This window comes from Megalops cyprinoides, chromosome 8, assembly GCF_013368585.1.
Source record: "Megalops cyprinoides isolate fMegCyp1 chromosome 8, fMegCyp1.pri, whole genome shotgun sequence".
Taxonomy (NCBI): Eukaryota; Metazoa; Chordata; class Actinopteri; order Elopiformes; family Megalopidae; genus Megalops; species Megalops cyprinoides.
The window spans coordinates 28585131-28607653 of NC_050590.1; the positions used below are offsets into that span (position 1 = coordinate 28585131).

General features: G+C 44.3%; 1 protein-coding gene and 1 non-coding gene across 2 annotated transcripts; both read right to left on the minus strand.

Moving 5' to 3' along the window:
• Positions 1-4092: 4092 nt before the first annotated feature.
• Positions 4093-22050, minus strand: LOC118782138 (importin-7-like). Its single transcript, XM_036535403.1, has 25 exons — positions 21877-22050; positions 17748-17829; positions 14690-14843; positions 14440-14598; positions 14189-14345; positions 13787-13876; positions 13524-13618; positions 13293-13377; positions 13078-13212; positions 12300-12399; positions 11922-11998; positions 11136-11252; positions 10385-10474; positions 10130-10295; positions 9430-9590; positions 8969-9097; positions 8272-8338; positions 8010-8135; positions 7651-7748; positions 7441-7536; positions 6913-7133; positions 6392-6600; positions 5576-5782; positions 4912-5028; positions 4093-4821 (listed from the first exon to the last, which is right to left on the minus strand). Exons 1-25 carry the CDS (start codon positions 21958-21960, stop codon positions 4724-4726), a joined length of 3120 nt encoding a protein of 1039 aa, XP_036391296.1. The 5' UTR covers positions 21961-22050; the 3' UTR covers positions 4093-4723.
• LOC118782510 lies at positions 11390-11570 on the minus strand. Its single transcript, XR_005005152.1, has one exon. It is a non-coding gene; the product is annotated as a small nucleolar RNA SNORA23 (small nucleolar RNA).
• Positions 22051-22523: the final 473 nt, after the last annotated feature.

The following is a 22523-nucleotide window of genomic DNA, read 5'->3' on the forward strand; positions in this document are numbered from 1 at the left end:
GTGCTGCAGCACCCCTACTTCCCATGGCCCTGTCATGTTTTTAGTCATTAAATTAAAAATGTGTGTACTCAGTGGTCATATTTATTTTACTACTGAATAAAACTGACGAATTACTGCAGTTTATCTTGCTTTTGTCAAAGAAATTGTAAGACTCTGGAAATTATTCCCCTACCCCTGTTCTCAAAAATGGGATTCAACAGGGCCAATGGAGATGCAGCTTGGATCACCAATAGTAAGTGTTTTAACCAAATGTGCAGTTACTGCACTTTACTTTCATGGGACAGAGCAGCTGAGAGAATGTCTGAACAGCATAGTGATAAATAAGCATATCACAATTAAGAATTAATTTACACTAACTATTGGTATGTAGACCACTTCATGTCAGTTGTCAGTATGATTTAAAAAATAGTCTCCTTCATGATCAGGGATTGACTGATAAAATATTCTCATGTCTTTAGTTAAAAAAATGCAAGTGGATCTTTGTAGCCTACAGATATGAATTGTTAGTGTGAACTGTGTAGGATCAAATCTAAGCATACAAAAGTTTGATAAGCCATTGGTGTTCCTACTTCTTCTTAGCTAAAGACAGCACACTTCATTGCAGAAGTAGAGAGTAAAGAGCAACAAGACTAGGAAATACATCTTAGATTGTTTCTATTAGTTCTATGGCAGTGGCAGTTGGATTACTTAAGGTTTAAACTGAGTTTATTGTTCACCACAATAAAACAAAACAGTAGGAATTTTTTTTTAAATCAAACATAGTGACATGGAGGGCATCACCCATCTTGCCATTTTTTCACATTCTTGGTGGCAGATGGCATGACATCTTTGTAGATTGCACCTGCTCTATGGCATTACCGTGGTTGCTGTTTAACGACAAAATATAAGCAAGTCAGTAACATAACTTTATTGTGGACATTTAACAAAAATATAGGCAAACTAGTCAGCCAACCTAGCCAAACTAGCCAGCCAACATTCTCCAAACATTACAAAGACTTTCTTATGCACAACAACTTTTTCGATTGATAGTAAGAGCATTGTTCTGCTACCTCGGGTCGCTTCTGTGTCATGAAATACAAGGGCAGCATCTCTCGGATCCGCCTCTTCTCAGTACTGACTCCACACTGGTGGAATAAGCTTCCTACCGAAATTCCTACAACAGACTCCCTGGACGCCTTCAAGAGAAAAGCTGAAAACTCATCTTTTCAAGCTGCATCTCTAGTCTCCCTTCCTCTCGATCTATCCTATCCATCCCTATTTTCTATTATTAAAAAGCACTCTACAGTAGTTTAGCACCTAACTCAGTATCTTACTGACCTCTTGTAATAGTTCTCGATAACTACTTAGTATAGCGATGCACTTATTTGGAGGTCACTGTGGGTAAGAGCGTCTGCTAAATGACGTAATGCAATGTAACGTAGCTCGCTGATTTAAATATAACTGAGTAAGGAAGGAAACGCCATTCCCCAATTATTATTAACCAATAAGATTGAGAAGACGGATTAGTTGACATGAAACAACGCAATACCTAGTTATGTAGCAGATGGTGACCAAGCCAGACGGTCACTATGTACTTTCACCGATCGCAGCTAGCCAAGTATCTGAATAATGAGCTGTCCGAGTTCACTCTTTTGACCAATGCATTAGTAACGTTGTACTTCGTTAAGCAAGCATGTTCTGGGGTCCACCATACAGCACTGTTGCCCAAAATAAAATGAAACACGTCTGTGTCTGACGTTAACTACCCCCGTGTTACCAACGTGAAATCCCAATCCAGTTTACCAAACACCATCAAAGAAAGCGAACAAGCAAACCACGATGAGGCCATATTAACTAGCTAATGTTAGTCTGTACAACTGCATCTGATGACCAAACGGCAATGACGTCCAGTGGAAGATGAACGATAAACATCAGTGCGAAGTTACTAGCTACTACAGTGAGGTACAAACTTGCAGGATATCTTCCTAACGTTATACACGAATGTGGAATCAATTAGCTAACTTTAACTACTTTATTTTGTGTTATAATTTTTATTACGCCCCTCTTCGTCACCCATTACGATGTGCCTCCAGTGCCCCTCCAGCTGGTGATAGTGGCTTGAAATAAGGCACACTGTATAGCATTTATAAACTAACCTCCTACTCGTCCGACCACCATTGCATCAGGGCAGGAAATGGCTCATATTCTCCCCACCCTGGAACATGTATAAATCCACCATCCGTCTGGGACGATTTTTATGAGTTCATTGATTGGCTGTAAAACCCCAACAGCAGAAATTAAGCTCTTCAATTGGTTCAACACCCTTCAATCCTTCGCAAACCGCGATAAACGCCCGCCTAAGTCGACTTCACACAGCTTGAGGGGCACATTTGACCACCATTCTGGCCTACAATTCGTTATTAGCAAGATCTGAGAAGTGCTGCAAAACGAAGCGATTGTGCGCCGCAATTTAAATACGTTTTTACGCTCCGGCATTACGTATTGTCTGTTGTTTACGTTATTCGTCATTAATTATATGAGCCACTCGTATTGAGCTTAAGAAACAAGCAAAGACTACATTTTCCGAGGAGCGGAAGAACAGCGGTGCGGGATACAGCAAGGTGGTGTGGGAAATGCGTACCCACCTACCCTACCACGTAAATACAGAAAGTCCAGCCATGCATATCAAATTAAAAGAAAGTAAAATACCGAGTGTGTCATGCCTAATCAGGTTAAATATAGTGGGCGAATGAGACAAAGAAATCTTGAGTTCAATGTCTAATAATATTTGAACAAAATGCTTACAGTAAAGCTACAGTCCCAGGCTCCGAACACAACGGGCAGTCAGTTCTCAGTTCAGTTCTCTTTGTTGCGATTTAAAACTCGAGTTTAGACTACGAACTATTACAACTGACACGATTGTCTCATAACCCAGTATAGGGCTACACTCGAGGTTTAAATCTTTTGCAGGATCTGTGCACTTGACAGGATCACACGAGCACGGTCTTTTGACCTCCCAATTGTGGTCAAAACTAAGCTAAATTTAGCTACAGGCACTAGTACATCGGGTGCCACCCACATGAAACACTCCATAAAAGTAATTTCTTGGCCTTGTCATATGATAATGGACCCCCTCCCCCCCCCCCCTGCATGTCATGTCGAGAAACAGAGATGGCCACAGGTCACCAAAAATTGCTTCATTTCCCACAATACCAGAGCTAAAAACATTCCTTTTATTGCAGTTGTATAATGAGCAACCAAACGAGCAAATTCCAAATGGCTTTCTCTATTTGAACCTTTCATATAGCCATATTATATTAATAAACACATGGCTTTTTAGGATCAGTGACTCAGTTGCAACCGCTAAATATATTAAAGATACCTTTTTATGAGCTAGACTCACCTCTTAATGCTTGGGTGTCTGGTTGGTGTGCTGGTTTACATTAATAGGAGAACAATGGCACTAGCCACATTCCCACTGAGGTAGAGTAAAATCATGTTTTCAGAACTGCTCTTTCAAGCACGACCATCAATAATTTATCCCAGAAAAGGATATACACATACACAGGCATTTGTTTCAATTATATCTTGCGCTGAAGACAAAAACTTCCACATGCTTGGCTATGAATCTTTACTCCGCCTTCAAAAGAAGCAAATGCAGCCTCTTTCATGAAACTCAACAATTCACATATTTAATACTGCAAAGTTACCACTTCTCCACATGTATCCTAATTTGTTTTTAATAGATTGTTGTATATATAGATGGTTCACCCAGACATCAACCAAATACTTGAAAGCTTTGTGATTAAGTCCAATTGTACATGCTTCAATGAAGTATACAACTGACTCAGTACTTACAATGCATCATCTTGCATTCAAACTGAAACACCGGATTCGTTTTCAGAAACCCAGAGTATTGCTATTTCTAGCAGCAGAGGTGCTACTGCATATTCAATGCAGTAACCAAATACATGTGAAAATCAACCATAACTAGAGAAGTCACCGGCAGAGTATCAAAGTTACAGCTGTGTTTCCATTTTGAATTCTCAACTTATGTAAAAAAAAAAAAAAAAAAATAATAATAATAATAATAATAATAATAAAAATGCAGTCTGATACAGAAGGCTAGGTGACCTGAATGATAAGAAAGTGCTAGTCATTAATTTACAAATATTAGGCATCATGTAGTGCTATGACAAGTATCCAATATGCTACACATGAATACATTTCCTTATACCTTTGAAATGCCTAAGGTTGTTCTGCCAGGCTACTGGAGGACCTTGGCTTATGCATAACAAACATGAAAATTTGTTAATGCAAAAATGTAGACAAACAGCACAGCCACAGGTATAAATTTAACGTGGCATTTAAGCCAATTCCATGAGACTGATGAAACATGTAGTGCCATTGTCAATTTGTAATTCATTTATTTTGTCCCCAATTTGTTAAGGGAAAGAAAAGCACTGCCATCATGGTGTATTCTCCAGAATTTGGACTCCATAAGACGATGCTGTTCTGAGCTTCCTCCCCGCCTGCTTCATGTTAAAGTCCTTGTTTTTTCCCCAGTCACTGGTTGCAATTGGTTGCTTTCCCACATCTTCTGGTGCTATGTCCAGTTTGATACAGTCAGGTTGAAGAGTGAGTGAGACGAACCAGGACTGGAACCACTACTTCAGGGAACAACACAAGCTTTTTCACTTCACTACAATCAGTCACAGAGTAAGAAACGCAAAGAGACGATTCTTCAATTCAGTCCTGGAGCACTGCCTCCAAAATTGAAGTTGGTTGGCACCACTGGAGCTGTGAACTTGTATCCACCATGCTTCTCGATCATCTTTGACTCTGGAAAGAAAAGATGCCCATTTAGAATTGCTCTTAGTAACCAGCAACTTCTCTTTGTCACTGAACGTCAAATTTCAATTGCAGACATACCGTGTGCAGCCCGTCTCTGGTCTGCTAGTGTGCCAATGTCCTGAAGCTGCTTTCCTTGTTCCTCATCTAAACTTTGCGTGAGCGCCTGGTACCATGCTGGGTCTCGTGTCTGGACATCTGAAGCAGACAAAGTTTATGTCTCTATTGGGTCCTGTATAGTTTAGAAGTTGTGTAAGCTGGCTCATTAAAATGAGTGAAAAACTCAATGGTTCTGCTGCAGGGGTATTCAACTACCAGCCCACCAGTCCACCTTGGACCTCCTGTTAGTCTTTAGATAGAGAAATCAAATGCATATTAACACGCGTAAAAACTGTGACTACTTGGGACACCAAAATGATGACATTCTATATTTCCAGGATACTATCAGGGTAAGTAAATATAATCACCCACTTTCAGCCTTCCAGTGTCCACACAAGAGAAATAAACAGTGTAAGGATGATGCCTTTTTGTAAATGTGATAACAGCTACCCATATTTTAAGAATGTGTTTGTTATACACACAACTACTTCCTCAGTCATTGTTTAATCAATATGGAGTGTAAAGGAGTTTGGCCTGTCTGCAAATTAAAACAGAAAATGTAGCCCCCACAAAAGTATATGAAGAGTCAGATTTAGCACAACAGCAAATACGTGCATCTTGCAGCCAGTCCAGCACATTCTCTTACTTTGCAGAATGGCCTTGAAGATCTGGTACTCATCGATAAAGTTGTCCTCATCGTCTACAGCGGTGGTGTAACCCTCCAAGGCCGTCTCTTCTGCGTCATCCTCTTCCCAGTCCTCATCATCCCCGTCCTCACCTGCCTGCTTCGCCAACATCTCCAGGTACTCCTGGCCCTCCTCGTCTATGTCGTCCTCATCGCTCCCCAACTCAGCTGTGGACATGTATAGCAGGACATCAACAACCACCATGATGCTGTCCATGTACTCTTTCCTATCCCCATTTGCAATAGCTAAAAACAAGATGTTTGCCTTAGGCTATATGTAGGAGAAAGACAGAGCATAGCAAAAAACAAAAAAAAAAAAACAAAAAAAAACAAACAGGATTTCATAACTACTTGGTAAACCCCAGAAACCTTTGTGAACATTGGCGCATGTAGTTAACAAGCTAAATAATTTATTAATGGTAGTTCTGTACAAATATCTTCCAAGCTACCTAGTTATCTATATCGTCAATCACATCATACAAAGCTATCCTGCTAGCCTGCCATCTAACCATAGAGCAAAAAAATTGTTCTTTGGCCTTGCTCCCCAGCTGTTTCCATTTACACTGAACACCATGATTTGACACCACATGTTCACTTCATCCTATGACTTGTTAGAAAAATAACTGGCAAACTGTCATTCTTTTGTTAAATGGGGGCCCTACCAGCCAATAACCAATGTACTGAAAGGGGGTGTCACCAGGTGTACAGTCAATAACGACACGTCTGCCATTTGAGATTTGGTCCACAAAAGCCAGAGATCACACCACATTCACTTACCATTCTCCACATCATCCTCTTCTTCCTCATCATCTTGGTCTTCATCATTCTCATGCTCTGCCCGGCAGGCATATGCCCTCTTCAGCCCATTGAAGAGCAGGACTGCTGCAGGTAGAAGCTGGCCAGCTACCTGGTTTATGGCCTGTGGCCTCTGTTCCAGGTCAATGAGGGCACACAGGCCAAGCACACACATCTTCCTATCATGAAGCCTGTAGAACAGAGACAAATCAGCACAGCAAAAACCACTACATACAAGCAAAGCAGCGCTCCCACTTTTCATTCCACAAGTTAGATGCTAGAACAGTTTCTCCCTTGTTGTAAACTCCTCCACAGTAGAGCTTAAACACAGTTTTTAAATAAGCTGTCACCATCCCCTTGCATTGCACATACTGGCTGATGACAAGAGGAGACCCAGAGCAACTACTGAAGTCTGCTGTCAGTCAGTTACAATCAAACTACACACTGGAACCTTAGACCACAATTATAGTGTAAAACCCCAAATGGAAAGTGAGTGGGAATACCCAAGGAAGCAGTCAATGTCCTTGAGCCACTGCGTGATGAAGTGGTTGGTGATGGGCTCTGTGTTGTTGGGAAAGCGCAGATTCTCCAGCGTGTTGAGCAGCAGCGGTGGGCTGTAGTACAGGGCGGCGATGGCCACCTGCAGGCACATGGTCCTCAGCTCGCTGGTCTTCACCTCCCGCGTCAGCCGCTCCAGAGCCACTGCCACAAACAAGGGCACGACCTGTAGGGGGCAGTGTTTCACATACTTGGTTATGCCTTGAAAATACATCAATATACAATAACAACTTGCATAAATTTTGATAATTGCTTTCTTTTATTCCATACAAGCTTCTTCAATTTTAATTATACATTATGTGCACCATTTTATGTCCAGATTGCATAAATTTTGCATCTTTTCATACCAGCATTTGTGGTATTTCTCATATTTGAGAATGGGCTGAATGCACAATGCTAACATTTTCACTGTTAGCTTTTTGTATGAGAAAGTGACTTTAAAGATGAAATTACTTTGGAAAAAAGCCTATTACCTGATCTATGCCCCGCCCTCTGCACTGCAGGATGATAACTTCCAATAACTTAGCTGCGTGGCACTCTGGGTCCTCCCCTGGATCCCCTGTCAAGACCTGCAGCCGGGAATAATGATTTAAACACATTCCAGAAAGGCACCTTCAGTGTTGCCTGTAATATATATTGACAGCTTTATGTAATCATACAGGCAGCTGCAAGGGAGTAATTACCTTCTTACACATGCTGTAGATCATTTCAAGGTATTTAGTGTCAGACAAGAGCGTATCCGTGTCGACTGTAACGTAGTTGTGCAGAAGAGGCATCATGTCTGTGGGACAAAGCACCATTCATTCATTCATACAGGATGCATGTGTGGCAGCTGACATGTCCTGGGCTGAGTCACTGGGAAAGGAAAATGAGCTGGCAAAAATCTAATGTAATCTGTCTAATGAAAATCTACTCACAATGGATCCCTTCTTTGCACACAGGACACCCTCACCTGTCTGGTAATGTAACAATTACTACTCTCGGAACTAAAGACTCAGGTGCAGGGTGAGAAAAGGTGGGCTGGGGACATGGGACAACGCACCCGTGAAGTAATCAAAGCCGTCCTGCTGGAAGACCTCAAAGACCAGTGGGAGGAGCTGCCACATCTGTGGGGACACCTGCTGACACGTGAGACTGTGGGCCAGAGACAGGATCTCCTCATAGAACTCTGGGAAATTGCCAAACATAAAAGGAATAGGGTTTAGACACATGAAGCAATCTCATAAGAAAACTGAGTGGGCCTGTCATGCCTTTTGGACAGTAAGCTGGCAGGAATGTGGTGGGACTCAGCGCTCAATACTCACCCAATACGTGCTGCTGCAGAACGGTTCCTATCACCTGGAGACAAATGCCCTCCAGCTGCTGGGTGATCTGAAACAGACCATTTATACACAAACCAGCTGCTTTATGAGAGGATGGCACTTCATTCTGTCTATCATTACTTTGGAGGCCTTAACCATTAGTCATGCACTATAAAGCATGCAGATCCACAACATTACAAACACAAACATTCAGACTGTGAAGGTATTCAGGTGACAGTAAAGCAGATTACATAACTTTAAATATCTAGCATGAAAAAAAAATGACTGTATCAAGTACTTGAAAAAAATGAGTCAGCAGATTTAAAAAGCCATTACACATGCCCCACAAAATTGAAGGTCTTAGCACAGGAGAGAATTAGAAAGTGGTAGCAGCACTGAACTTTTAAAACCATAAGATTAATGAGGTATGAAAGGCTGAAACTGAGTTTGGTTCAGAAGTGTACTCTAAACAGGTAGGATGGCCCAGAGACTGGAGATCCTGTGCTTCTCCTGACAATTTGGGCAAAGCTCCAGGGCTATTTCTGGAGCCTAGTTCAGCCTGTGAGGAACTCTGAAATGAGAGCTGAGTGTGCTCTCAGTGGGCCTTGTAGGCAGCTGGTACAGTACAGGCACAGTGTGACGCACGTGGGAAAGGGTGGTGATTGAACAGAAAGCATCGAGAGAGTGCTGCCATGCTGACCTCTTTGTGGTCCTCCACAACACTGAGCAAGGTGTCGATGGTATTGAGGATGCCCATGGCCGTCACTGCCTTGTCATCGCTCCCCTCCTCATCGGGGCCTGTCTGGATCACCTGGTTAAAGGTCATAGCCTGCAGGACATGGGAGAGAGCATTCATAAGAGCACCCCATGGAGGTCAGCACAGTTGATAATCCCAACAGTTAGTCTGATCGTTAACACAAATTTACTAGAGGGAACTGTGAGAAAATAACTGATTATTCAGGTGCCTGTCAGAATAACCCAGAATTCACCATTAAAGTCAAACATCCAAAAGTGAATTAATGTACCTGTTATTATGTAACCATTTCTAATATACAAATGGCATTTATTTGACATGAATTAAAATAGACTGAATTTGCTCATGAATCCAGGGAATTACTATACTTCAGCTTTACTACAGAACAGGGTGACTGGTAAACTTACTAAGTGCTGGGTCATCTCCACAGCAATGGGCGTGACCTCCTCGCTATACTCGCAGATCATCTTCTGGATGACATTGGTGAGGTCATCATTCTCTGTCTCCCGCACGATGTGGAGGAGCGCCTGCATCACCGGGCGGATGAATGGTGTAATGTACTCCTTGGCTGGGAGAGCACAGAGGAAAGACTCATTCATTAGGCTTCAACTCAGCCCTGATGTCAGAGTAAAATGGGTATACAAAACCCAAGCACAAGACCATTTCACCAGCTATAAACAAAACGCCAGCTCAGTATTTATACTGACAAGCCAGTCATTCCACTGCAGCCACCTAGCGCAAGATGTCATGGCAAGGTTTCAGTGATCTTTCCATTAGACAGCATGGAGTGTCTGGCGTGAAGGGAGCACGCCAGACACTCCAAAAATATACAGTGATGCTAATGTATTAACCATTCCTCTTTTAATGTGTAGTCAGGTCAACTACCAGTGACGCAGCTGTTCAACGTCCTACCCGTTTAGATCTGCTTCTTTACTCTTTAGCCAATCAGATTTCTACAAGACGCACACTAGGAAACCTTGTTAAGATGTCTGAATTATCTATACACAGATCCACTGGCTCAGATGCATGTAAGTAAGCTGCACCAGAGAAACCATTCCCTTCCTGTTATTTTATTTATGAGGCTCTGAGTGGGGAATGGAGTCCTACCTTTCTCCTGGTTGCTGATGAGCACCTGCAGGGCAATGGCGGCCTCCACCTTGACGGGCATCTCGTTGTCGTTGATCAGGCAGAGCCGGGTCAGCTCCAGTGCCGTCTGCAGGTTCTGGTCGCTCTTGAACTTGACCTCGCAGAAGTAGTGCAGGACCCAGCAGGCCTGGAGCCGAGGATAGAGGGGAGAAGGATACTGAGTTTGAACTGCACTCGCATGCAGAATGCCGCAGCTAATCAAGCAGTAACGCTTACCCTCGCTCTCATGTAGCCCAGCTCACTGCGGAAGAGCGGGAAGACATGGTTCTGCAACATAAACTCCATCTGGTCTTTGTAAATCTTTTTCTGTTGGGGAAGGAAAGAAGCGATATTTAGAGCAACGTATTCATTCAAATTAGCATGGTAACCTTTTCACAGTGTGATTTTCAGTGTTTGCTGGGATAAACAAGGCTGTTGTCTTGGTATGCCTCTGTATTTTCATTTTAAGACTGAGAAACTAACAGCTTAAGAGAACAGCTGTTACAGAGAATGAGCTCATATTACTTGGCAAATGTCCAAATAGGTTACCGAATGCAAAGTTGATTTCCTCTGTTTGTGGTAGGATCCTCAGTATCCTTTTGTCCACACAATTACCTTTTCACTTCATTTTTAGGGTTATTACTAAACTCACCTTCTCTCATATGTGACTGTGAGAAGCTATGGTAACATTCGGTACCATCAAATTCACTGAGGTGATGAGTGTTAATGAATTCCACGTAGCCTGTGTCAATGTTTAAACACAGACATAAGACAGCACTGCGCTCAGTCAATTTTGGCCACTGCATTAGAGGATCTACAATTTTTCTGTTTATGCAGAAGTACTGTATGTCAGTCTGAGTGACACTTTTCAACAGAACTGACAGCAAGGTCCACAGTAAGATGATATGGAATACAATTACACCAGCTCTGGACTCCCACGTGCACCACTCTGAGATGGTCATGAAACAGTTAAACAACTGAACTCCACCTTGAGTAAGATTTCTGCCAATGACCCGATCATGTGGAGTGCACCGTCCTTCTTACGGGGGTCAGCAGTGGGGTCTGTGAGGATCTGATAGCAGAAGCCCATGGTCTTCTGCAATACCTGACACATACACAAACACACACAGAAAAACACTGAATTAGCACTGAATTCAGCTCAATGAGTGCTTGCCATAACATGGCTGGCTGCTACTCAACATTCCCTGACAGCCTCAACTTCTGCTTTACTTGGAACCAGAGGATTGTGGGAGAGTTTGGAGGCTGGCCAGTGGTAGGCTGTTCAGAAGACATCACTAGACCAGTACTATGATCTCCAGTGTATCTGTGGCTGTAGGTGTGGGGTGAGCACCACTGTTCAGACTGCAAGACACAGACAGACAGAGGCACTAAACGCAGACAGTCACCACGCACTCCAGTCTCCAACAGCCAAGGACACTGAACGTGGAACTGGACCACCACTAATATATACCTGTCAAAAACTGGGATGTTAACATTCAGCTTTCCATCAAGTAAGTGTATCTGTAAAAATGTCTTGAACTAAAATGTTATATTTAGGCCACACAAATCTATTGAATAGCACATCTGGTAAACTTCCCAAGAACAGTATAAGCTGCTTTTTTACTGGTGCCTTCCAAGCGGCAAGGTGCTAATGAGAGCCAGAGAGGGGCAAAGGAATTAGTAAGGGCTGGGAGGGCATAAAGTAAACTCAAAGTCTCCTCATTGTCATGGCAACCAGGGAGATGATGCCAGAGAGGTCCTGGCTGATGCTCACCTCTTTCCTTTTGTTGCAGGATGTGAAGAGCAGGGTCTGAGCAGCAGTGGTGGGGGAGATGAAGTCCTCAAACACATCTATGTAGAGGGAGAGACAGACAGTGAGACCCCAGGAAGGCCAAGCTCGAAGAGGCCTCCCATTAGTCTCCTCAAAGACTGATCCAAGCTGCTGAAACTGCCCCCAACATTACACTGAACAGCAGTCCTTTCAGATATAACAGAAGTCTAAGTTCTTGCTCTGATGACCCAAAACAGCGTTCTCACACAGACTAAGACAAACAATCACACAAATCAAAAGGAATGTCTTGGCCAAAGATCTGAGATTAAGATGCAGTAATTCAGTTACATAGTAACATAGTATTCCTCTGGGATTCCTCACCAAACTTCATGCGGATATATTCGTATGGGTCTTCCTGCCACAGCTCCTCGTCGCTATCTGTGTAGCACATGAGGGGGAAGACCACATCCTGAATGATACCCTGAGATCAGAGGTAGAGGCAAAAAATTAGGACCCACTCATAACGCCAGACCACCAGGTTTATGCAACTGGCTACTGGAGCTGCTGGTGAGATTGGAGGCTGGCCAACAATACGCTGTCAGGGAGATGTCAGTAGACCAGTACTATGATTTCCAGTGTATATGTCGCTGTAAGTGTGGGGTGAGCACCACTGTTCAGACTGCAAGACAGACAGAGACCGTATATACACGCACAGTCACCAGGCACTCCAGTCTCCTACAGCCACAAAACAACAAAGTCAAGGGAGACAAAAGTAACCTTATGGCTTTTGACATCAATATCTCCCTGCCTTAAAGTCATATGCATGTTACCCACAATCAGGGATGACCAACCATTTCCCATGGAGCATGGTTTACAGCACCACAGTTAGTCCCATTACTGTAGAGGTAGCCGCTAAGGTCAGAGGGGTTGCACCACTGCCTGAAATGAGATTAGCTCTCACGGATGTGGCAGTTAGCGCAATTACCCAATGCTAATCCATTTGCATGCGGAAAAGGAAAAACGAAAACCACAGGATTCGTGACTGTTACAGTGGCTATTATACTTGCTCAGACTAATAGGAAACAAGGGGCTCCAGCTTTAACAGGGAGATGAAAAATGAGACCATGTGAGAAGGTGTGGCTAAACAAGTTTAAATTACCTGGATGTGCAGCTTGAGGTTCTTCCAGGTGATGGCATGGCTAATTCCCTGGTTTATGTAGTTCAGAGTCTGCTGCAGGACTCTGGGAGCTACATATTGCTTCTCTTTGTACTGATACAACACCTTTAGCAGCACCTGCACAAAGAGAGACCGTGGTTCAGCTTCAGGCAGTCTTTTTAAATGGGCAAAGTACCAACAGCAGCTGGCTTCCTCACCTGTTGGGCAGAAACAGCATAGCCCTTGAGGAAGAGCTCAGCAAATTCGTTGTACTCTTTGGTGGTGTTGCCTGGGCTGCCGTACCTGGAGGAGTGGAGGGACAGTTACATAGAGAACTTTTACAAGCGCCCCCAATAGAAAGTTGGTGGCCCTCTCTTATAATGGTTCCAGGGAAGATGGACACTGTTCACAGGAGTGCACGGGTGTAGCGAGAGCAGGTGGAGGCTTGCCTTTCAAAGAGCCGCGCCAGAATGTGAAGAGCCCATTTCTTACACTTCCACCAGGGCAGTTCAGGCCGGTCATCCTCATCTACCTGAAGCGTCTCCTGTTGAGAAGGGGTGATGCTATCAGCTCTGATACATATCAGTGAGTCTGCAGGTATGATGGTTGATGCAATCCAGGATTGGGGTCTCAGGATGCACTCAGGATAGGAGCACTATTCACATGACAGCATGTCCTGGTTGTGAGTCTCCACACACTTCTCTCCACCCACCTGGGGCACATCCCTGTCCACCACCGTCTTTAGGATCTCCATCCACTCTGTCAGGTTCTGCCGATTAATCAGCTCTAGCGGCAGATTGTACTGGTGGGAGAAAAAAGGGGACCGTTATGTCGTCACAAAACCTGCACAGCACAGCAGTGACATCAGACAGCCAGTACCAAAAACAGTGAAACCATGTAGCGGAGGGACAGGATGTGACAGAGACCACTCTCTTCTCTCTCCTTTGCTGCTGGTTGTACAGGGCTGTGCAGTGTGGGAGTGGGGGACACAAAATCAGCAGTGAAAAAAGCATTCCTCACTTTACTGCCATCAAGGACTGAGCAGCTATGGTTGGCGTCCTGCTGACAATTCCACGTCACGCTGTTCATGGCGTTCGCGGGAAGGGGGTGGTACCTGGAAGAGTGCGTAGAGGATTTTGAAGATCTGCTTCTGGACCAGTACAGAGTCGCTGGAATGGTCAGGGAGTAGTTGAATGAAGCGGTCCTTCAGCATGGGCATGAAGATCTGCATAGCCGCCACCAAGGGGCTGCGCTCCTCCGGTTTCTTGTACCTGCAAACCACACGCCCGTGTCAGAGCTGCGGCTCCATTGACTCTAACATCACAACCCTCTGAAGGTGTTTCCGATAGAGGGAGGGCCTCTTACTCATAGTTCTTGACCAGCTGGTAGAGGCAGAGCAGGATGCCCAGCCAGCAGGCACTGTTGTCGGACTGCAGGTAGAAGCCAATCTTGTCCACAATAGCGGTCCACTTTGCAGGATAGTCGTGCTTGATCATGTGATGGATGCATGTGGTCAGCTGCACCCTGCGTGGCAATAGGGGCATTGAGAAATGAGAGCTGGCCGTGAAAGTGCGGCTCAGAAGGAGCAGGACATGGGCTCATACTGGCCGGTTACCTGATGCGCTCTGGTGAATGTATGATGGCCTCCACGATGTTGTCTCGGATGAACCGCCGGTCCTCCTCTGGGATGTTGTTGATGTGAGCCTCGCCAGCTGTGACATCCCCCTCACTCCAGTACTGGGTCACCATGTTCTTTAGGTAGATTACACCTGGGTAGGTGGGGTTACAGTGGGACGCATGAGGAAATGGTACAAGAGCAAATGGTAGGTAGGTTCAGTAAGATTAAACTGAGGCAGAGAGACTCAGTGAGGATCAGTGTGATTGAAGAGAGGCACAGAAACTGTGCGTGGCTGTGGAGCAAGAGATGCACAAAGTGGATGACCTGTAGTAGAAGCTCTGTGACTCAGCCTCTGGGTCTTGGCCACCTGGACTGTCTCTGGAAAGTACAGCTCTACTGAACTCCATCGGGAAAGCCACTGCTGTGTGTTCATTAGTTAGTCAAATTCTGTTTAGTGTGGTGGCACGCACAATGGCATCACCAGAGAGCGCTTTGCAAAGTGTGCCCCAGAGAAGGCACTGCAAGACATTAAATGCAGTTGCACTTAAATTAGTAATACACGATTAGTGTTACTCAGTCCTGCTTAAAAATTCATCCTGCTCGCCCTGAAAAAAGAGTCTGAATCTCAGTGCACTGCTGTGAAAGGAAAAGAAAGGAGATGCAGCATAGTCTCCTGCGGCGTAGCTGAGCTGGTGTGAATATGGCACAAGGGTGTGAATTGTGCTCTGGTGCCACAATGGGGGCTTATGGGTCAGTGGGCCCCGGCAGCGGACTTCAGACTGCTGACACAGACGTGTCTGTGCCATGCGACAGAAATAATCCCGCATCCTGGTGCTGACGCGGCAGGAAGCCCTCCTGGCAGGGCCCTGCATCCCATAATTGCCCACGCTGTATCCACGGGCACACACTTCGTGCCCACAACATCCACGCCTGCTGCTGATGTGCACAGACTCCCACGCAGCATGTCGTCGTGTGTGCAGAAACACTTAACTTTGCCGTCCACTGAGAAATCCCACAGCACCATTCCTCATCTGGAAAATGGTATCTCGTTTGCAAGGCTGTAACGCAGTGCTTCTTGCTTGTGGACATCGCATCACATCCCTTTCAGCGGTGTACCGACACAGAAAACAAACCCCAGAACTGAGCCATAACTGAGCCATAACTTATGTCCCTCTTTGCAATACCTTCATTGAACCAGGAAGTGGCCCTGGAGCTTTGCATTAAAATGAAAAGCTATTGAGGAAAATAAACTCATTGTGGGAAGTTTGACGGATGTACGCCAAAGTCAACAATGTGTTCCCAGGGCGCTACTGAAAGGATCCCCAATATCACCCTCTTTCCTGTGCTGAACTGAGTGCCTCCCCCAGTGGGTTCTTGCTGTCACCAAGCCTCATTCACAGAACACTGGAGAGTCAGTGCCCTGAACACAGAGCTTGGGCCTGTATATGTATGTGCATGTGTGTGTGTGTGTGTGTGTGGGGGGGGGGGGGGGGGGGACCACCTAAGAGCTGAACCCTGTCACTCTCAGAGTAGAAATGCTGATGCATCTCATGGCCCCGCCCCCTTGCCATAGTGGGGCCTGCCACCTTCCTATCACCATGATCACAATTCACCAGGTCAGTCTCACTAGACTGGAATCAGTTGCAAGGCTTACAGGAAGGCCCACAGCCCACAAGCAGAGGTAATGAGGTAAGGGCTTTCAGTGTCAGCTTAGGCCCCATGGAGAGCTCTGAGAGTCAGGTACAAATTTGACACACTCTCACGACTCTAAACTGAAACAACGTAGATATGCCATTCAAGTTCCTACACTGTTGGGACATTCTGACAAAGTCTGTAGCAAGAGGTGATGGGAATACTGGACATCAGTAAAGTGATATCACTTAACAACCTGACACCAGCTGGCATTTCAGCGTTTCTGTGTCCCACACTGACATGGTGCAGCCCTTTGTTTTGGGCAATTATGCGGTGCTGGTACTCAACAATATCCCTTATGAAACACCTGTAATCTGAGACGGTGACAACGTCTGTTGTCATGCAGCCAGGGCATCTAAGCATTAAAATGGGCCATGAAGCCAAGTCTAATTTTAGGCCAATTGCTCAATTATGGGGCATTTAGATTTTTGACTGCAATGTGCCCACTAAACATGTTCCTATGCACTTGCTGTGTACCTTGAAGAATTTTGTCAGGATTACATGAGACAAGCTGCCAACCTATTAAAGGGCCTGTCTCAGGCTTTTGGTATGCCAGAAATCTTGAATGAGAGTGCAGGGCTCTGTCTACCTGTTGTGTGCAAAAGTGAAGAATGTCTCTTTTCACACTGAGCTCATACAAACCATGCCTGGTAGGCAATTAAAAGCCGAAAATGTGCCCAATGGAACAAACGCTAAAGGACCAACAGAGACCAAGCAACCGGTTCTCTTAACAGGAAACACATGCTGTGAAATATCTGTCCTTAAATTCCCCTAACAACTGTGCTTTCCCAGAGCTATTCATAAAATACAGCATGCATTTCCTTGAATAAAAACAAAAAACATCTCAACTTCATCTGAGCTGCTTAACCTTTCCAGATTTCGTAACACTGCATTTATTGCCAAAACAAAAACAGCTCAGTGAATGTGGAGCGTGTGCGTGTTGTTCTACAGGTAGAGGAATCTAAACAGACTTCTTAAAGGAGTCAAGTCATTACATCAGCTACACTCAAAACTTAACCTTTTTAACAGCACACTGTTAAAAAATCAGAATAGGTGAGAGCTTATTAAACAAGCATGACGTCCCATTAAGTGAATGTCCTCTGAAGTGTATGTGTGTTTGTGTGTGTGTTGGAGACAGAAGCCCTCAGCCCTGTGTCAGAGTGTGACAGGTGATACTCCTGGAGGGGTACTGGCGGTCACAGGGTGAAGCAGATGAACAGCACAGTATTCATTTCACAGCCTGGACCACCAGAATAGCCTCATGACATCACGCCATCACATTTCTGGCACTCCCTGGGGGAGCAGCAGGTACAGCAACCCATCCCGTCTCATTCCCCGCCCTCCACTGAGGGATGCACCTCACCTGCTTGTCTGATGGGCAAGTCCAGCTGTTCGGACATAGTGACTTGTAGCAGCGTGGACACAAAGTTCACCTGGGTGTGCCCCTATTGTGAGAGCAGAGAAAATAATCAGGTAAGACTCACAATGTGCTTCTGGGGCAGAGATGAAATCCAAGGCAGCAGTGTCCAGCTATCTCAATGCAAGACTCTAAGTGATGAGTTTTTTTTTAGTTGAACTTGAAATATATATATTTTTACAGACATGATCTACCACAAATACTGTTGTCCAAAAACGTTGAGTCATATGGGATAAGAGCATCCAAGGGGCAAAAGATGGTGAAGAATACAGCAAAGTAAAAACTTACATGCAAAATCACAATAGGCATGCACGCAAAAACTCATTGGACCATTTCCCTACAGCTCCAGATTATCTCCAACAGGCCATTTTTCCCATTATGACCACAAGTCAAATAAACTCAGTTTTTCAATTAACATTAAGACAGACCAGATGACAACTGAGGGAGGCACTATGGGAAACATCCCAGATCAGATGACACAAACCACAAGTCTGTGATGGGAAACACTGTGGAGGAATATCAGTCACAGCGAACAAAGGTTGACATGCTCACACGGGCTAAAAAGAGGTGACACAGATTAAGAAATTTTGATGTGAAATGAAATGAATAACATTTCTACTTGTGACCTGTGTGTGTATGTCTACCAAAAGATTCAAATTCCCCTAAAGAACACAGCAACCAATATGCAATATGCAATATGCGAAGTGTGAAAAGTTGCACAAGACACAGTCATGTATTAAAGATGCCAGCTGTCATATTAGTGCCCATATAGTCATTTATGAAATGGTACACATCCTAACATTTGAAATATGTATTTCGTGGGTTAGTTTGTAAACAAAGCTTTGAAAGTGTGAAGGATTCCAAGTCAATCACAGGATCATTTCAGCCAGCATCTCTCAGATATCCAACAACAGCTGGGGGTATAATTACTACTACTTGAAGTTTTCCATGTGGAGTTGTTCATTGCACTCTGCTGAGGTGATATTCAACAAATGCTTAAGCCTCCATACTTGCCAACTAGGCCAGTCGTTTTAGTCTATCACGCCCAACTTTGAGACTGCACACAAAGCTTGAATGCATGATCTCGTCAGCTAAATTCTGCATCCGTGAAAATCCGGACTCAGCTCCCACTCTTGTTCATCGCTGATGAGTAAGGGCTGCCTCCTGTGTCATGTGACCCTTCAGGGCCGAGACTGGACAGACGCGCTGACTGGAACAGCAATGCCAAGTCTGGGAGTGACGATTCAGGGCCTCAGCTCACACAGCACAATTCAGATTTCTGTAGTTGAGCGACAGTTGCTCCAGCCCAGGAAGCAGACAGGTGGCAAGATGATGAGGACATTAACCTCGTACTGGCGTCAATACTTTACCAAGGTTTACATTTGAGTGTACATGAGGCTTTGGCTGGCTGAAAGGAAGCGTAATTCCCTCCTCACAGAATATCACCCCGTTTGCCGTTGGAGGGTTCAGCACATTGCACCAGTCATTTACTGTGTGGATACCATGCCACTGATGTCTGTCACACTCTCTCCTACACAGTTACTCTAAGCAGTATCTACTGCTGTGAAGGGGTTTTTGTTTGAAGAATGCTGTCCATGTCTCAGTAGTCCTCAAATAAATTGTGTGGCTGAGTGGAAATCATGGCCTATCCATGTTTTCCACATCAGCCCCCTTGCTTCCAGCATGCTGCGCCGGATGGGGGAGGGGGGGGTCACTAGAGGTATAGCTCTTGATGTGTCCACACAGCCCCTGAGAAATGCAGGGAGCATAGTGTGGAGCCCTGTAAGGGGCCCAGCTAGCCTCATCACAGGAACATGCCTTGAGCACATTCTGTCTACATCACTCCTTCCTCCATTGACTATGTTCCTGATCCAGCTTCCCTCATTGGCCATTTCATCTGACTGACATATTGGGCTATCAGAACAGCAAGAAACAGTCAACATGGATGTAAATTATTGCCTGCCCCTCTGCTGTGACATTTCAAACTCTCAGTAAGTATTTTAGGGATTTTTCATAGGACACTGCTGCAAAGCTATTGTCCGCCTCAAGGATTGCTGTCCCTGCCTATTTTTTCTTATATGAGGCCTGGTTTCCTAAACTTGGTTGGTACATGAATGAAAGACATGAAACAAAACAAACCTTTCCCTCAGTCTTGGTAATCATCAACTCAGTCTTCTACCTCTCCCCGGATACCACACAACATGAGTCACAATCCCAGTCCAGAAAAGGAAAGCAAGGTAACTGCACATTTCCTACTGAGAGTATTGGCTTCCTTACTCTGAACTCAAATTATGTCTCACTTGGAAATACTGACAAATAAAAACAAAAAATTGTTCTATTAATATAAGGAATGCCAACTAATCACGGGCGAGAAAAGAAACGACATGAAGCCCACACACATACACGCACACTCACTCATGCACACACATCACTCTCCTCCCTTGACATATTTCCATTGTCACTTAGGTTGTAAAATATTCATGCAGCTAAACTGGGAAACGGACCTTTTATTTGAGCACACAAGTAATTCACGAACAGTCTTTCGCTGCCATGTTGAATTCGAAGAATTTGATTTTGCATGTGGAAAATCTATTTTTGTGAGATGACACTGTAAGTGTACGTGCCTGAATTAGTGACCCCTCATTCACCACCGACGGCATCACATTTTCACACGCGGTACAAAGGTTCAAACATATTGCCCCTTCATTATACTCATTACTAAATAAAAATGACCACTTTTCTACAATACACCACACTACTCTCACACCACCCACCTCTCACTTTGGGTATCGGTTAAGTCTTAATCAGATTTTCTGATGCCGACACTCCGCACTACCAGCGCCCCACCAGCATGAATTTCACATTTTCACGTAACAGATAAACGATGTCAGGGTTGCCTTTTGTCCTCTGTGTTATTATGCATGGATAATCCTAACCTAAGGCGTCTTTTCGTCGTAGTGCTTATTTCGATTGATCAACTTTGCCATTAAGATCAAGGCTGGCCATCGGGAATAAAGAGGTCGTCCACAAGGTAGTCTTAACGTCCCAAGAAAAAACAGCCCACACAATGACATTTGGCATGACTGCAAATGTCTGACATCTACCACGTTAGTGTACTTGGCGCTTCTTGTAGTGTAATAATCCTCGCTCCTTATATCAAAATAAAAATTTGTGCAGCTACCTTGTTGGCTAGGCTAGCTTGCTAAATTGCCAATTTGGTAGCTTCAAATCTTCATGAGACGATAGCATGCTCGCACCAGACATTTCCATGATTACTGCTGTATTTTCATATCATGTTACTGGTTTATCAGACATCTGAGCAGATTCTTGTTACGATGCAGCTAGATAGATTGTTAGTATGATCGCTCCTCCCCATCCTCAATCACACATAATTAGCCAGCTAGCAAGAAGGCAGCTGTGATTTCCAGAAGCCAAGGTTTCATGAGAAAACAGCACAAACTTCTGTCATTGGTATTTAAACTGCTGTGCGGTCAGCCAGCAGAAACCGGCATCAGACACGTGAGTGCCACAGTTACCTAGCCACAAACTTTTTTTCAAGTTAAAATTTAAAACTTGTGTGCTCGCTTAACGTAGGTAGTTGGCCAACTGGAGCTGTGAAATCAACGTGACGACACGGATGCAACTAGACAGCTATAGCTAACACTGATCAACCCAACACTTGCTACATAAACTAACCCACATGCCGAATTTGCTGGCTGGCTAACATCAAAATGTTATTGGAGCTGGCAGTAGCTACCTAGCTACGTATAATAATGTCTCCACATTTAAAGCAACCAGCTGGACTGAAGAACAGAATTACTTTGAGCATTGACATGGCATTACATCACGAATTTAACTGTAAAAATTAAAGAACAAATGAGTACATTTGACTTTGTTATATGCAGGACATTGACGTGGTTGTTAAATAAGAAATCTGACATTTGTTAGGTCCAAGACACCCTCTCTCAAGACTCGCTAGCTATATAGCTGTCTAGCGATCTACGTTACCCCACGACACACACGACTCCATGCTATTTCTACCGTAAGGGCCGAATCACAGGCTCTACTCTCATACCTCATTTAGCTGTCTCTCCGCTGCTTCTCGCAAGTTCGGGTCCATAGTTCCCCGCAGGGCTTCGATCAAGGAGTTTGGATCCATCACTAGACTCTGTTACGGGTAGGTTTCAGTAGTTTCAACGAACTATGAAGTCTTAGTCGATGCGCACATGGACGCGCTGTTCTTCTGCTACCGGCGCGAAAGGAAGAAGTGAATGGAGTACCCGGATATATCAATCCCAGTTCTCTAGGGGTATTTTCCGTTTCTGACACAAAGCATTGTAGGAGATGTAGTAATTAAAATTATAATGGTAGTTGTATGCATGTAGTATTACTGAGTAATAACAATATTTGTCATACATATATTACTAGCACATGATTCACATTGTATTGCACATTGCACACTTTGTACATATGTATAGGGTTAGCGCGTGTGTGTGTGTGTGTGTGTGTGTGAGAGAGAGAGATAATGTATCCAATGCATTTGAGAATAAATACCAATGCATTTTAACTTCAAGAGACTGGACCTCAGACTGAAAAATATATATCTTAAGGATGCACCTGGGTAAGCATATAACTGCATAGCATATAAGCTATGCAAGCATATAAAAACAATGCTTTTGATTAACCATATCTCAAGAGTTATTTAAAATACAATAATGTTTA

Bases quoted from the DNA above. Each gene is read 5' to 3' on its own strand.
- LOC118782138 (XM_036535403.1), bottom strand. From the start codon at position 21,960: ATGGATCCAAACTCCTTGATCGAAGCCCTGCGGGGAACTATGGACCCG. The intron at 8,339-8,968 runs GTCAGCATGGCA...GGTCTGTTTCAG, and splicing joins TTGTGGAGGACCACAAAGAG to ATCACCCAGCAGCTGGAGGG. The intron at 7,134-7,440 runs GTAATAGGCTTT...TGCCCCCTACAG, and splicing joins GAGGGCGGGGCATAGATCAG to GTCGTGCCCTTGTTTGTGGC.